The 13422-nt window shown below is 39.0% G+C and overlaps 1 protein-coding gene and 1 long non-coding RNA gene across 9 annotated transcripts in view; one reads left to right on the plus strand and one right to left on the minus strand.

Moving 5' to 3' along the window:
• Positions 1 to 13422, plus strand: part of Dnm3 (dynamin 3) — a 500231-nt gene that overhangs the window by 407605 nt on the left and 79204 nt on the right. For 4 of the 8 annotated variants that reach the window (XM_037211326.1, XM_028864441.2, XM_028864444.2 and 1 more), the window contains one exon: positions 727 to 738. The exons of the other annotated variants lie outside the window; for them this stretch is intronic. In XM_037211326.1, coding sequence (XP_037067221.1) covers positions 727 to 738 — 12 coding nt within the window. The remainder of the gene's footprint in view (positions 1 to 726; positions 739 to 13422) is intronic. 8 annotated transcript variants of the gene reach the window in all.
• On the minus strand, positions 3501 to 6591 carry LOC119089158. Its single transcript, XR_005093016.1, has 2 exons — positions 6332 to 6591; positions 3501 to 3774 (listed from the first exon to the last, which is right to left on the minus strand). It is a non-coding gene; the product is annotated as an uncharacterized LOC119089158 (long non-coding RNA).

Genomic DNA, 13422 nt, shown 5'->3' on the forward strand with positions numbered 1-13422 from the left:
GCTCCGTCTCCACACACAGTTGTTGCTTTTAGAAATGTCTACATTTTTGTGACTAACCTTTCCAGATTCATTTTATTGAATGAGGACTCGTGTTTATGTTGGCCGGGGCCCTGCTATACAGTCTTGACTTCCCATGCCAACCCAAGACACAAACTCGTAACTTACCAAAGAATAGAATGGCCCAGACGGAGGCTGTAACTTGCTCTGCTTCCTCCGTTACCCCAAACCACCCACTCCTTTCCTCAACACTTGCTTCCTTTTTTTTTTTTTTTTTTTAATTTTAATTCCACCTTCTTTGAAACCAAGGATGCAGTGCTTGTTCAAAAAACGTACTGGCTGATGAAATTTTCCACTGCTCGGCCTGTTGGAGGAGGGGCTGTCAGGAAAGGCAGGCCAGCTAGCACGCTAACTTCTCTGCCTTTTATGCTAGCAGTTCACTTATTACCGATTCAAACCAATTCTTTCTGGCTTGGTTCCCATACCCCAAGTATTCTGAGTAAAGGGCGGGGGAGGCTCTGCTCTTGTTAACTCATGATTTCACTTACCCTTCGTGGATTCTTTGACTTGTGCGTGAGCTCTGGATATACAATAATGGCATGTCAGTGAGGAGTTCACTTATTCATTTGAATTCTGATCTAGCAAGAAAAACTTCATAATTTTAAACTAAACCTGTGTTTAACATATTTCTCTCTCTCTTTTTTTCCTTCCTTGTGGCTGCATGCACAGGGAAGCAACAAAGTAAGTTTTCTGCCCTCTTGGAGCTCTGCTGTCTCCCCAGCCCCCACTACTGCATGTGTCTTGACAAGAGTGGTTCTGTGCACGTTGGAATGGCCACCTTCTGCTGTCGTACAGGGATTATATGGGGCATGCAAATGTTTGGGGGCAATGTGTGTGGATGGCTACAGCAGCTGCTCTGTTTGACCTTTTGGAAAGGAAATAACAATGTGTTTTCAGAGCTGGTTATAGGGCATGTCAGAGAGCTTGCTCAAAAGACAGAGGCCAACTCCGAGAGCAAAGGCAAAAAGGTTGAATGAGGAGGATTTGTCACAAAAGGGTATGGCTCGCCTGATGAAACTCGGGACAACTGAAGTTTCTGACCCCAAATCAAAGTGTGCATGTTAATATGCAGTTATAAAACGCCCAAACTGAAGTCTTAAATAGCAGTATAGCAGGCTTTGTTGGCAAAACTGAACTAGATCCATGCACTGGCTTTGAAGGTGCCTTGAAATGGATGGAGGAGGGTGGGGTCAACATTTGACTTGGCTCCTACATCCTTGATGAATTCCAGCTGCATGGAAGTGGGAAGAATGTGCCGATCGGGCAAGGGAGACCAAACTGTGCGTTATATGTTGATGAAAATGGGCAGCACACGAGAATGGTGCAAGTTATTTTAATGATCTTATTACAATAGATAAATGAGCAACTGGTGCTTTGTAGAGTTGCTAACTTGGTTAAATTTTAATGTAATTTTTCCAAAAGATTAGAGTTATTTCCCTCTTATTTAGAAACATAAGAACAATATAGATGGAGAAAGTAGCCTTAAGTTAGGCAGAGTGGTTTTTGTTTTATTTTGCTGGGTTTTCCTTCATACATTGGTTCTTTATTCTACCAGGTGGCCCACTTAAAATGGGCCTCAGTGAATACAATAAGAATTGAAAAGAATCTGTTATATAAGAGTTGGCCTGCATATTTAAAGCAGCTGGAATTCATCAAAATTTTGCTATTCATACGCCATATGTATAGAATGTAAAACAAATGTGGGAGATATTTTGCAGTTTAATTTGATGGAATGTGTTATTATGGAGTAAATTGACATAGATGGGTGGCACTAAAAAATGTGTCACTTCATAAATTTATACACTGATATAACTGCTCATGACCCAGGCAATAATATTTAATAAAGTTAAAATATTGCCAGAAATGTAGGAGATCAGCATTTGTGAAGAAGGAAAGAGGTGCACTGCATTATTTATAGACCACTTTAAGGGGGAAAAGCAGGTAACTTAAAAAAATATATTAAAGGCTTTTCCCACAAAAATGAAAGATAGTATTTCTAGCTAATACTGCAGTACTTAGTGACAAATATTTGGACAAGATGTGAAACCCATGTTTTAATTCTTATGGGTTCTTGAACTGCTAAGTATTCTATCTTGATTATTTGCATCACATCGAATCTCTATCTAGAACGTCGAGTGTTGTGTTATCTGAAAACAAAACAACCTGAGCACTTTGAAAGTCACCCACACCCCGGGTTAATTGTGGGTACACTAATAGGGAGCCAGCTGCGGACGCTGGGGGTAGCACTAACTCTGCCCACAGGAGAAGCATTCGTGATTTGTCTCTTTCTCTGGGAGCTCATGGATGGCTTACGTGTTGATAAAATTATACACACACATAGTCCAGGAAAAAAAAAAATCCTGTGGCAAGAGTCACTCATTTGTCGTGTCTAGCTTCAGCAAGCTCTTCTGGATCATAAAAGCTACAGTGGATACAGTTTACTGATTTTTCAACTCACTAAATGCAAGTAGTGATTAAAATTTAAAAATTGGGGCTGGAGGAGAACAGCTCAGCCAGTAAAGCGTCTGCCACACAAGCACAAAGACCTGAATTCAATCCCCAGCACCCATGTAAAAAGTTGGACATGGTAGAGCATACTTGTAATTCCACACTAGGGACATGGAGACGGGCAGCTCCCTGGGACTTTCTGGCAAGGAAGGGGCCTAGCTTACTTGTTGAGAATAGGCCAATGGGAGGCTCTGTCCCAAACTAAAATGGATGGCACCTGAGGAATTCTATCCAAAGTTGTCATTGGACATTCACACACACACATATACCTAGTCCTACACACACACACATACACACACACACACACACACACACACACACACACACACACTCAAAAATTGTAAACTATTGCTCATTAAACCTTCTAGAATAGGCCTGACGGCCCTATAAGGTCTCAGGGCCTCCAGAGTCACCATCTACACCATGAACATCTGGTATGGTACTGTGGAGGATCTTCATTTGCTGGTTGAAGGTGACATTGGTTGGAGGCTCTCAGAAATACAAGTGTTCATTGTTTTGATTTGTAACTGAAGAATAGATACTTTGGAGATAATATTTATTACCCCATGCCTTATTTTTAATTGTTTACATTTATGCATAAGTGATAGTTTGTGAAAAATACAATGCTAGTACTTCTAAAATGGGATTGTATTCCTGACTGTAGGCTCTGGCATGAAAGCATCTCCTCCAATCCCAAACAGCACATCTGTATGCTATTTCCCTGTAGCTTAGGATTTCAGTGTAAATGGAAAACACTGCATGCAAGCTCTGCTGTCTCCAGAGTATAGATCTGGAGTCTTCAAAAGGACAACATGAGATTCTTTTTTCCCCTCTCATGCTGGAATGATTGTTCAGAGTCGTCCCTACGGCTACATACCTGCCCTATACAAGAGCCAGCTGTAAAGTATGGCTCATTTCAGATTGGAGAAGGCTAATTGTTTACCGAGCACATGACATTTTATTATTCAGGATGTTAACCAGATCTCAAGGGAAGCAAACTCTGTTGAATAAACATGTCTTTAGATGAGCACAGTGGACTCGTCTCCCTGTATGCAGTAAGTGTAGCACATACCCATGCCCACGCCCACATATAATCCAGAGCAACCCTGATGCTCATTTTCTCAGTGACAGGTTTGCTCTGTACATCTTTAGATCATGCTGAGAGTTTGGGAGCTCATCCTCCATGCTTCATATGTAGAGCAGCAGTTCCTATGAGAGAAACACGTATAGACTTACATTATGGACACATGATAGGACAAAACACTGACACGTACATTCCTCTTTGAACAGCAATTGCTATTGCTCCTAAAAAACGGTCATTTTCCTTTTGTAAGAAAATCACTGTTATTCTGGGGAAATTTTCTTTTGTAAGTATTACTTATTTTTCCTTTGGAAAATGTTTATCTGTTGGCATAGTGATATTCTAAATTGCTCATGGTAGAGTCTCTCTTTCCCTTAGACAAGTTGCTCTTGACCACAGAAGTCCATGTCTTCATTAGGAAGGCCAGAATCCAGGACATGAGTCAGTTTTGAGAATGTGAATAAACAGCACATAGAATGTGCAACAGTTTCAGAGAACTCGATTTGTTTCTGTGCGATTTGTTTGTTAATACAAATACCATCTGCAAACCTGAGGTCTTCAGGGGAAAATTCATCTCATGCTTGGTCCAAGAGGGAAGCCATTTAATACGACATAATTTAATGTCTTCTCTAAAGGGACATTTCCAGAGATTTAGTAAACTTTAAGTTTTATTTCTTTATCAAAGAGTTTAATTAAATGTTCTTGTTAAATTTGGCAAATTAAAAGTAGGAAAAAAAAACCTAAAATGCATGAAATAAAATATAACAAAGAGTGTCTGATTTCTTAATGATGTTGGTACAGAAACACAAATGAAAACATAGAGAATCCTGGATCCCAATATTAATGCTTCTAAAAGTTTTACATTATAGAAAAAAGTTCCTTTTATTACCCTTTGAATGAAAAATTTATTAACTTTATCTAACTTCAGTCTTTTTAAACTAAAGAAGTCTCATACTTCCTCAGGAGAAGTGTAAGATTGACTATATTTCATTTGAAAAGGAGCAATTGAATAGTATATTCAAAATCAGTATTATACCTTTGCAATATCTGTATTGTGCTCTAGTTCAGTGAAATACTTCATACATGACAAAGGGCCTTGGTGTACAAGAAAAGAAAGTCCTATCCAAGCACCTGCTTTCCACCATTTAAGAATACTTTGTCTGGTGATTCCTGAATGCTCTCAACAAGACTAGTGGACTTGGCCAGCTCCTGTCTGTGGGAAACGTGGTTACTTATTATCACCAAATGGTAATTTAATTATTATTACTGAATGGTGATCCTCTGATGTCCACCAATCACTCTCCATGATAGACTTTGCCAAACAAATGGCACCAAGATGGATATTGAAAAGCACAGATGTTGAATCTGTGCTGGTTCATTGTACCATCTTATGATAGAACTTTACTCCCTGTTGTTGTTTCTACCATGTATGAGAGACCATTGTAGCCACTCAATACTCCATCCACCTGGCCGGGCAGGATCTTATTGATAACTTGTGTCATGACATTGGTTGATTAAAGGAACCAAAAGGATGGTGTTGTGCAATACATCCCTCTTGAATATTTGAAATTCATGACCAAAAGAACACTCTAAGCAGTTATGGGAATGGCTGACTCCATTAGGATTATTTTTTTAAGTAATGTATATAATTTTCCACACTTTTCTTGGAGGAGCATGATAGTATATTTTCTTTGGATTTCCAGAGAGTCCCTGTCTGGTTGACTAACTTTATGCATACATTAATAGGAATAGCATGAAAGTTAAAAGGAAGGATTGAAAACACACTGGCCTCTAAGGGTTACTCCAATTCCATGTGACTATGAAAATACCTCATCTCTCAAATCACTGCAACACCATAAAACCTTTGGTTTTCCTTTGCCAAAATGACATTAAAAGAAAATTATTGATGCCTAGATTTTGAGCCCACTGACTTTAATCATAACCAGTTGGAGAAGACAGTCAGTTGGGAGTAGAACATTTTGAGAAGTGATTTAGATTTTCTATTTTTCTGAATGTATTGATCTTGCCAACTAGACTCTAGAGTTATGTGAGACTGGATATGTGGCTCAGAAACAAGGTCATGGGTGATGGAATGGGGCTTCTGAAGGGTCAGTAGTGTTTATTAGTATATTTTTATTTTCTCTGATCAAGATGAAATGACTTCTCTCTAGTGAATGAGAACTCATGTTTCAGACATCAGAGCTCTTTTGACATATCTTCTCTCATACTGCTACAGACATCTTTTATATGATTCATAGTAGCTTTTAAATGGGATGCTTTAACCCTTCTTGGAACATAAAATCATCTCATTTTTCCCCTTGTAAACACAGGGAATTAATCCCAGGGCCTTGATGTGTTAGGCAAGTGTTGAGCCAACTAGCTACACCTCCATCCAAAATGCAGTTCTTTTACTTTTTGTTTTGTTTTGTTTTGTTTTTGTTTTTGTTTTTCGAGACAGGGTTTCTCTGTGTAGCTTGGTGCCTGTCTTGGATCTCACTCTGTAGACCAGGCTGGCCTTGAACTCACAGAGATCTGCCTGGCCCTGCCTCCCGAGTGCTGGGCCCAAATGCAGTTCTTTATGCCTATTTTAAAAGCATGTTATCATTGGCTATGATTTTGAAGGTAACATTGTGAAGAGCTTTCTTTTGGAACTAGAAAGTAGGTTTATAACTCTGGCTGATTTACCTTAGTGAAGTTATCAAATTATGCAATAACCACACAGCAGCCACTATGGTAGTGAGAGTTTAGAACCTTTCCCGGTCATTGCTCATCCTCTGGACAAAAAGGAAAATAAAAAGGGATGCAATTGGTATAAGAAATAATTTTGATTCAAAATATATATAATTCAGTCCCTCATTATCTTCAATTTCAGTTACCTGTAGCAATAGCAATATAAAAATATTAAGTGGAAGATTCTAGAAATAATTACCTCTATGTAGCATGATAAAACACCACACTGTCCTACCTGGTACATAAGTCACTCCTTTATCCAGCATATCCACACTGTATATGCTGACTTCCCATTAGTTACTTCATAGCCATCCCATCAGGTTAACTGTCATGATATTGCAGTGTGTTCAAGTATAAGAACTACAATCAGGCATGCCAAAGAAAAGTTATAAAATGCTTCATTTAAGTAGAAAGGTTGGTCTGGGGAGATGGCTCAGTTGGTAAGGTGCCTGTCACATAAGCATGAGGACCTGAATTTTATCCCCAAATCCAAAGGAAGGCCCAGGCATGGAAGTAATTCAAGTGTTAGGAAGGAGACAGGAGGTTCCCTGGAGCTTGTTGGCCAACCAGCCTGACCCAGTTGATGAGTTCCAAGCCAGTGAAAGATCCCATCTCAAAAGGAGGACAGTATTTCTGAGGATGACAGCTGATGTTGTCCTCTGGCCTCCAGACATTCACAAGTGTAAAGGCAAAGGCACAATAAGATGCTGTGAGAGACCACCTTACATAACTTTTATTACAGTATTTTGTTATATTCTATTCTCTTATTAATTTGTTAATCTCCCACTGTGTGCATTTGATAAAATTTATCCTGGGTCTGTATGCATTAGGGAAAACATATGCATAGAGGTTAGTACTATCTATTCACTGAAATTCCTGAAAAAAAAAATCCCCTTTGGATAAAGGGAGACTGTCCTAAGATGTATAGATACTGTCTATCTAATAAAACACTAGACATGAAAGGTATTCTTCAGAAATATTACAGGTTCAGGTCCCAACCACTGCAATAAAACATACACACAATATGGAGGGTTACACAGATTTTTGGTTTGCCAGTACATACAAAATTCACATTTACTATAGTCTTTTAGTTATGTAATAGCATTCTGTGCAGATAGTACAAACTGGGGCTGGAAAGATGACTCCATGGTTAAGAGCACTTGCTGCTTTTGTAGAGAGCCAAGGATCAGTTCCCAGCACCCATTAGAAACTCACAATTACCTGAACTCCACTTCCAGGGGATCTGACATCCTTTTCTGACCTCCAAGAGCACATGCAGACATGTGATACATATGGACAAGCAGGTACCCACACATACAAATAAGTCATTTTTAATTAACTTAAATTTTTTAATTTCAAAATTTTAACTTAATTTAAAAAACACTTTTTGCTAAAAATGGTAGCAATTATCTGAACTCTGGAATTAATGAAGCCAAAGACTAGATTAATACAAGGTTGTCTCAAACCTTCGATTTTTAAGATGTCCAATATTTTTAAGAATAGTAAAGTACAATAAGATGAGGTACAACTGCCTACCAGATTTTAAATGTAAAACATCTATTTATTTACATGAGAAAATATACACCAAAATGTTTCTAAACAGAGATGAGTACTTATCTTAACACTATTTGAAATGTAACAGGAATGAAAACTCTAGGCAGGAAATATCATAGATGTAACCATTGCCCTAAGAAGAGAAAAAGCCAGTTTAAGTGGAAATGTTACTTTTAGTAAAGGAGAGCAACCTTCAGGAAATAGAGGGTGGAGAGAGGGCTCAGTGGTTAAGAGCTCTGGCTATTCTTCCATAGGTTCCAGGTTCCATTCCCAGCACCCACGTGGCAGTTCACAACTGTCCATAACTTCCAGAGGATGTCATCCATATGTCATACCATATCCAGGTATACATATGGTGCCTGACATGTACGTAAGACATACATGTAAGCAAAGCACTCAAACAAACAAATACGAGTTTTAAAAAAGAGAGAAACAACTTTGAAAGGAAGTAAGGTCATATAAAGCAAAGAATAATAAACTTGGAAATAATAAAAGTATAAGAGCTTATATGTATACATGTATAAAAATAGGAAAAATATAATTAAAAGGCAAAAAAGCAATTAGTAAAATATTTGTAGCATATGTGAAAGTTAAATATCCTGAAAGTAGAATTATTTCTATTCAATTTATTTTAAAAATAAAGAGAATAATTTTAATAATAAAAACCCTACTAACTAGGAAAAAGGAAATGTAGGCAATCAACCAAATATTCATTTAGGACCAATAATAAAACCACCACTATATATAGGGTCCAAACAACCCTTTTCAAGCAGGAATTTTAAGTTTAAATAGCCAGGTATCATCACCAAGCTTTCAGATTTGGAGATACTGAAAGGAACAGTATACTGGCTAGCTTTATCTCAACTGACACAAGTCTCTGGGGAAGAGAGAGCTTCAACTGAGAAAATGCCTCCATAGGATCTGGTTGTAGACAGACCTGGAGGGCATTTTCTTACTTAGTGATTGATAGGGGTGGGCAGGCCATTGTGGGTGGTATCATCCCTGGGCTGGTGGTCCTGGGTTCTACAAGAAAGCAGACTGAGCTAGCCATGTGAAACAAGTCAGTAAGCAGCTCTCCACCATGGCCTCTGTATCAGCTCAGCTCCTGCCTCCAGGTTCCTGCCCTGTTTGAGTTCCTGCTCAGATTTCCTTCAACTGGAAACTACAATGTGGAAGTGTAAGCCAAATAAACCCTTTCCTCTCCAACTTGCTTTTGGTCATGGTGTTTCACCACAGTAACGATAACCCTATTCGAGACAAATGGTCTTGACAGGCAGTAAGGAAGCAGTAGCTTAGAGTCCTTCCAGTGGTTGATGGGATAGTTGCCTGGAAGCCAGGCTGGTGATGCATGTTAAATGCAGGGCTTAGAGGTTGGACCCAGGAGCCCAGCTATTCCCCTCCTAAACATTTATTTTTATGAATTTTTATGAATTTTTCAATATTTATCCCAAAGAATTTGTTTGAAAATCTTTTGAAGCATTCTGCATAATTACCAGTGTTTAAAAGAAAACCAGTGTCCCTGGAAGATAATTGGTTACATAAAACGCTAGGAAGTAAATTAAAATGTATGCGTATGATTGGTTACATAAAACTCTGGGAAGTAAACTAAAATGAATGTGTATATGAAAAATGGGAATCTTCACAAGAAGTAAGAGAAGAAAATGTGCTCATCCTGAAGAACATTACCCCACTTTTGCTTTGAAATCTTTTGAGGGATTGAATGCATTTGCATATAGAAATGTGGGGAGCTATTCCATTAGGGTTAATATTCTCTGCCCTTTCAATGTTTGCTCTGTTACTTCCTCATTTTCCTATCATTACTGTCTTTTGCACAACTTTTTGGTTTTTCAAGACAGGGTTTCTCTGTGTAGCTTTGCACCTTTCCTGGAACTCACTTGGTAGCCCAGGCTGGCCGCGAACTCACAAAGATCTGCCTGGCTCTGCCTCCCGAGTGCTGGGATTAAAGGCATGCGCCACCACCACCCAGCCTGACTTTTGCACAGCTTTTTAAGAAAAGAATTTTAAAATGCATAAACAAATGTAAAGGGTGTTGTTTAAATGGAAGCTGGTGAGAAGAAACAAAAAAATATATTTTTAAAAACTGAATATCCGGGAAGGAAAACATAATGTAAGAATTAAAGTTCTTTAAAAAAAAAGTCAAAGATGATTGTGGAAATGAAATAGACACTGAGATAAAAGTAGAAGTGTATCTGAGGATGCAGAGTTGACTCCAGCGTGGAATCATGCTGATTACAAATACTTGGCAATAATTATGCAGGCTGCAGGCCTTGATTCTGCCTGTGCAGACACGTTATTCTCCTCACTGACAGGCAGTGAAAGACCCCCTTTGTGAATCTGAAAGGTTATTTCTCCTCCCTGCCTTGGATCTCAATAGTGTTATTGTTTCAAATCCTCAGATTCCAGGGTTCAAAGCTCCCGGCTCCCCATCCTGAGGATTATCAGGAAGCCATTTCATGGCTGAATCTCTGGATGAGTTCCTGTAGGACTGGTAAAAAGAACTGTAGTCTGTTCAGACTCCACCCCCTGACTGCAGCCCACACTGACCATCATGCTTCAGTGGTGCGGTTTCATATGAGAGTACGCCTCCTTTTTTCTTCTTAAGTGTGTATGTGCACAGTGTATGTGGTGTGTTCATGTTTGCAGCTGTGCACACCTGTGAAGGCCAGCAGTCAATGTTAGGTGTCCTCCTCAATCTCTCTCCACCTCACTTTTGAGACAGAGCCTTCCGCTGAACCTAAGGCTCACAGGTAGGCTAGACTGGCTGACCAGCAGCTCCTGGGTTCCACCCGTTTCCACACCTCCTCCCTTAGCTGGGACACCAAAGTTGTCATCGTTTCACATGGGTGTTGCGGGTCTGAACTCAAGTTTTCTTGCTTGCAAAGCAGGCCTGTTACTAACGAGCCCCCTCCCCACCCCACAGCCCACCCTTTGTTTGGTTAGTTCATCTTGGAAAGTATGACATTAACCATACAGAATTTCCTACTCAGGCTTACATACTTGAGCGAGGATCATAGGGTCAAGGTCTATGAATGTTGCAAGGAACTTCCTTTACCAACACTTTTTATGAACATATGTCTTCTATTAAATGAGGGGAAAAGAAGTTTTCGTAAATTTGGGTAACATTTATGTGCTTCCACTAAAAGCCTACTTTAAAATTGATATTCCATGAAAATAGGAACTAATCATTAAGAATTTTCTATATTTGAGTATTAGAACATGTTATAAAACAGACTCAATAAGCAGCAACTGACATTGAAATCTTTATCAAGAAAAAATTTTTTAATTTCCCAACCATAGCATCATCATTCTTCACTTTCCATGTGGCTCAGCCACTGGACTCATGGGTCATCAGACAGACAACTTTCTTTGCTATGATAAGGAATGTATTATTTGCCAATCATTTATTTGTCTCTTTAATGTAGCACAGACAATTGAGACAGGGCCCACAGATAAAGCCATCTTCATAGATTTGCTTAGCCCAACCAGAAGCCAACTTTTCAAGCCCAGAAGTAAAGCCTTTATATTTTAATTTCCTTCAAATGTAACAGAATTCCTTAAGTCTGTTACAGCAGCCAAGCCTTGTGAAGGCTATTAATACTTTTACATTTCCAATCCATGCAAAGTGCCGAAAGGATTATGATTATGATGGGCTACAGAAGTGAACAAGTATAAAATTCATACCATTATAGATTTATAGGCTACAAGTGGTCAGCATGGATGTATAAAATGGAAGCCGTGGTTCAGGAACAGGTCATTAATAAAGACAGTGTATTATAACTGCCTAACAAGTAGGAAGGCCTCCCACACAGCAAAAAGGCAGTGTTTAAATTTTGAGGGCCAGTTGGGGAATGATGGGTATTAGATTTAGATCAAAACAGGATTTTCTATGCTGGTAACTTGTGTGTTGTTCTACAAGCTGCTAATATTTATGGGTTGGCTTGTCTGTGCATGTCTTCTTAACAGTCCTTCATACTCTAGTAAGACAAGCCCTGCTCCCTCTGGTTCTGTTAACTTATTATATACATAGGACTTGGGATTAATAGGAATATTTGTGGAAAATCTAATGAATTAATATAAATAATGGGAAAATGAGTTGGGAGTTATGGATCTGGACATAGTCCAGAGATGATGGTTTTGGGTGGTAACATGAAGGAGAAAGGTTAGGGGGAGGGGTCAGAAAGGAGAAGTAGGGATACTGAGGCAGGACAAAAAAAGCTGATATTTGCCTGGTCAACATGATTAATTCCCTTGAAATTACTCAGGCCAGTTGTCTGATGCACATGAAAAGTTTTTCATTTATAGAATATTAAAAATACATTATTCTTCATGGATAGTCGTAATACAATGTAAGTTACTAGTTTTTTTTTTTTTTTGTTTTCAGCACATAGAACTTAAATCTGATTACATTTTATTCTTAGTTCAGTCTATATATTGTATAATGTGGGAATAAGAAATTCTGTGTGTGTGCGCGCACGTGTGCGTGTGTGTGCGTGTGTGCGTGCGTGCGTGTGTGTGTGTGTGTGTGTGTGTGTGTGTGGTGGTTGTTGTCACTGTTTTTTTTTTTTTTTTTTTTTTTTTTTTTTTTTTTCAGACAGGTTTCTCTGCGTAGTTTCGCTTCCTGGAGCTCACTTGGTAGCCAGCTGCTGAATCACAGAGATCCGCTGCTCTGCTCCTGAGTGCTGGATAAAGCGTGCGCACCACGCCCGTCACTGTTTTCTAAAACAGGGATAACAACATTATATCCTGTGGAGGGAAATCTTCAGAGTCGCTTTGTTTCTCCGCCCTTCCCCTCTGTATTCCTGGCTCTGGGATGATGCTCCCCTTTGCCCAGTCCATCTCTTCAGCCTGTCTTTCGGGCTATGCCTTAACATTGTTTTAGTTTGTTTTTGTTTTGTTGTTGTTTGCTTGTTTTATTTTACTTTCATACTCTTGAACATTTATTCTCTTCAGCTACTGACTTTTCTACATAAAAAGATATATATTTTTGTAGAGAAGAAACATGCATACATATATACATGTCCTTTTTGAAGGACATTAAAAAGATGATTCTTTTTGCCCCTGAGTATCTTCAACTTAAATCAATTCCCAATGCTACTATAAAGGAGTGATTGTCTGCTGGGTATATTTGGCAGTGTGTGGACACATAGTTAATTGTCACAACACAACTGGTGGCATTATTCTAGTGGACAGAGCCCAGAGCCCCTGCTGGCCATCCTGTAAGCACAGGATAGCTACCTCCACACAGCAAAGACTTATCCTTCCTAAAATTCCAAAAGTCTGCTGAAGGCAATGCCTAGTGTAAGGTAACATCAGTCTCTCCTTTCAGATGGGAAGACCCTTAGGCTCAATGTGGTTAGTAAATTAGTCAAAGGTCTTATATCAAATAAGTGAAAATGTCAGGACTTAATCTAGAGGAAGCTTTGAGTTCTGAGTTCTCGAACTCATGTGTGTTCAATTTCTAATTTATTACC

The sequence above is a fragment of the Peromyscus leucopus genome, chromosome 15 (genome assembly GCF_004664715.2).
Source record: "Peromyscus leucopus breed LL Stock chromosome 15, UCI_PerLeu_2.1, whole genome shotgun sequence".
NCBI classification, from domain to species: Eukaryota; Metazoa; Chordata; class Mammalia; order Rodentia; family Cricetidae; genus Peromyscus; species Peromyscus leucopus.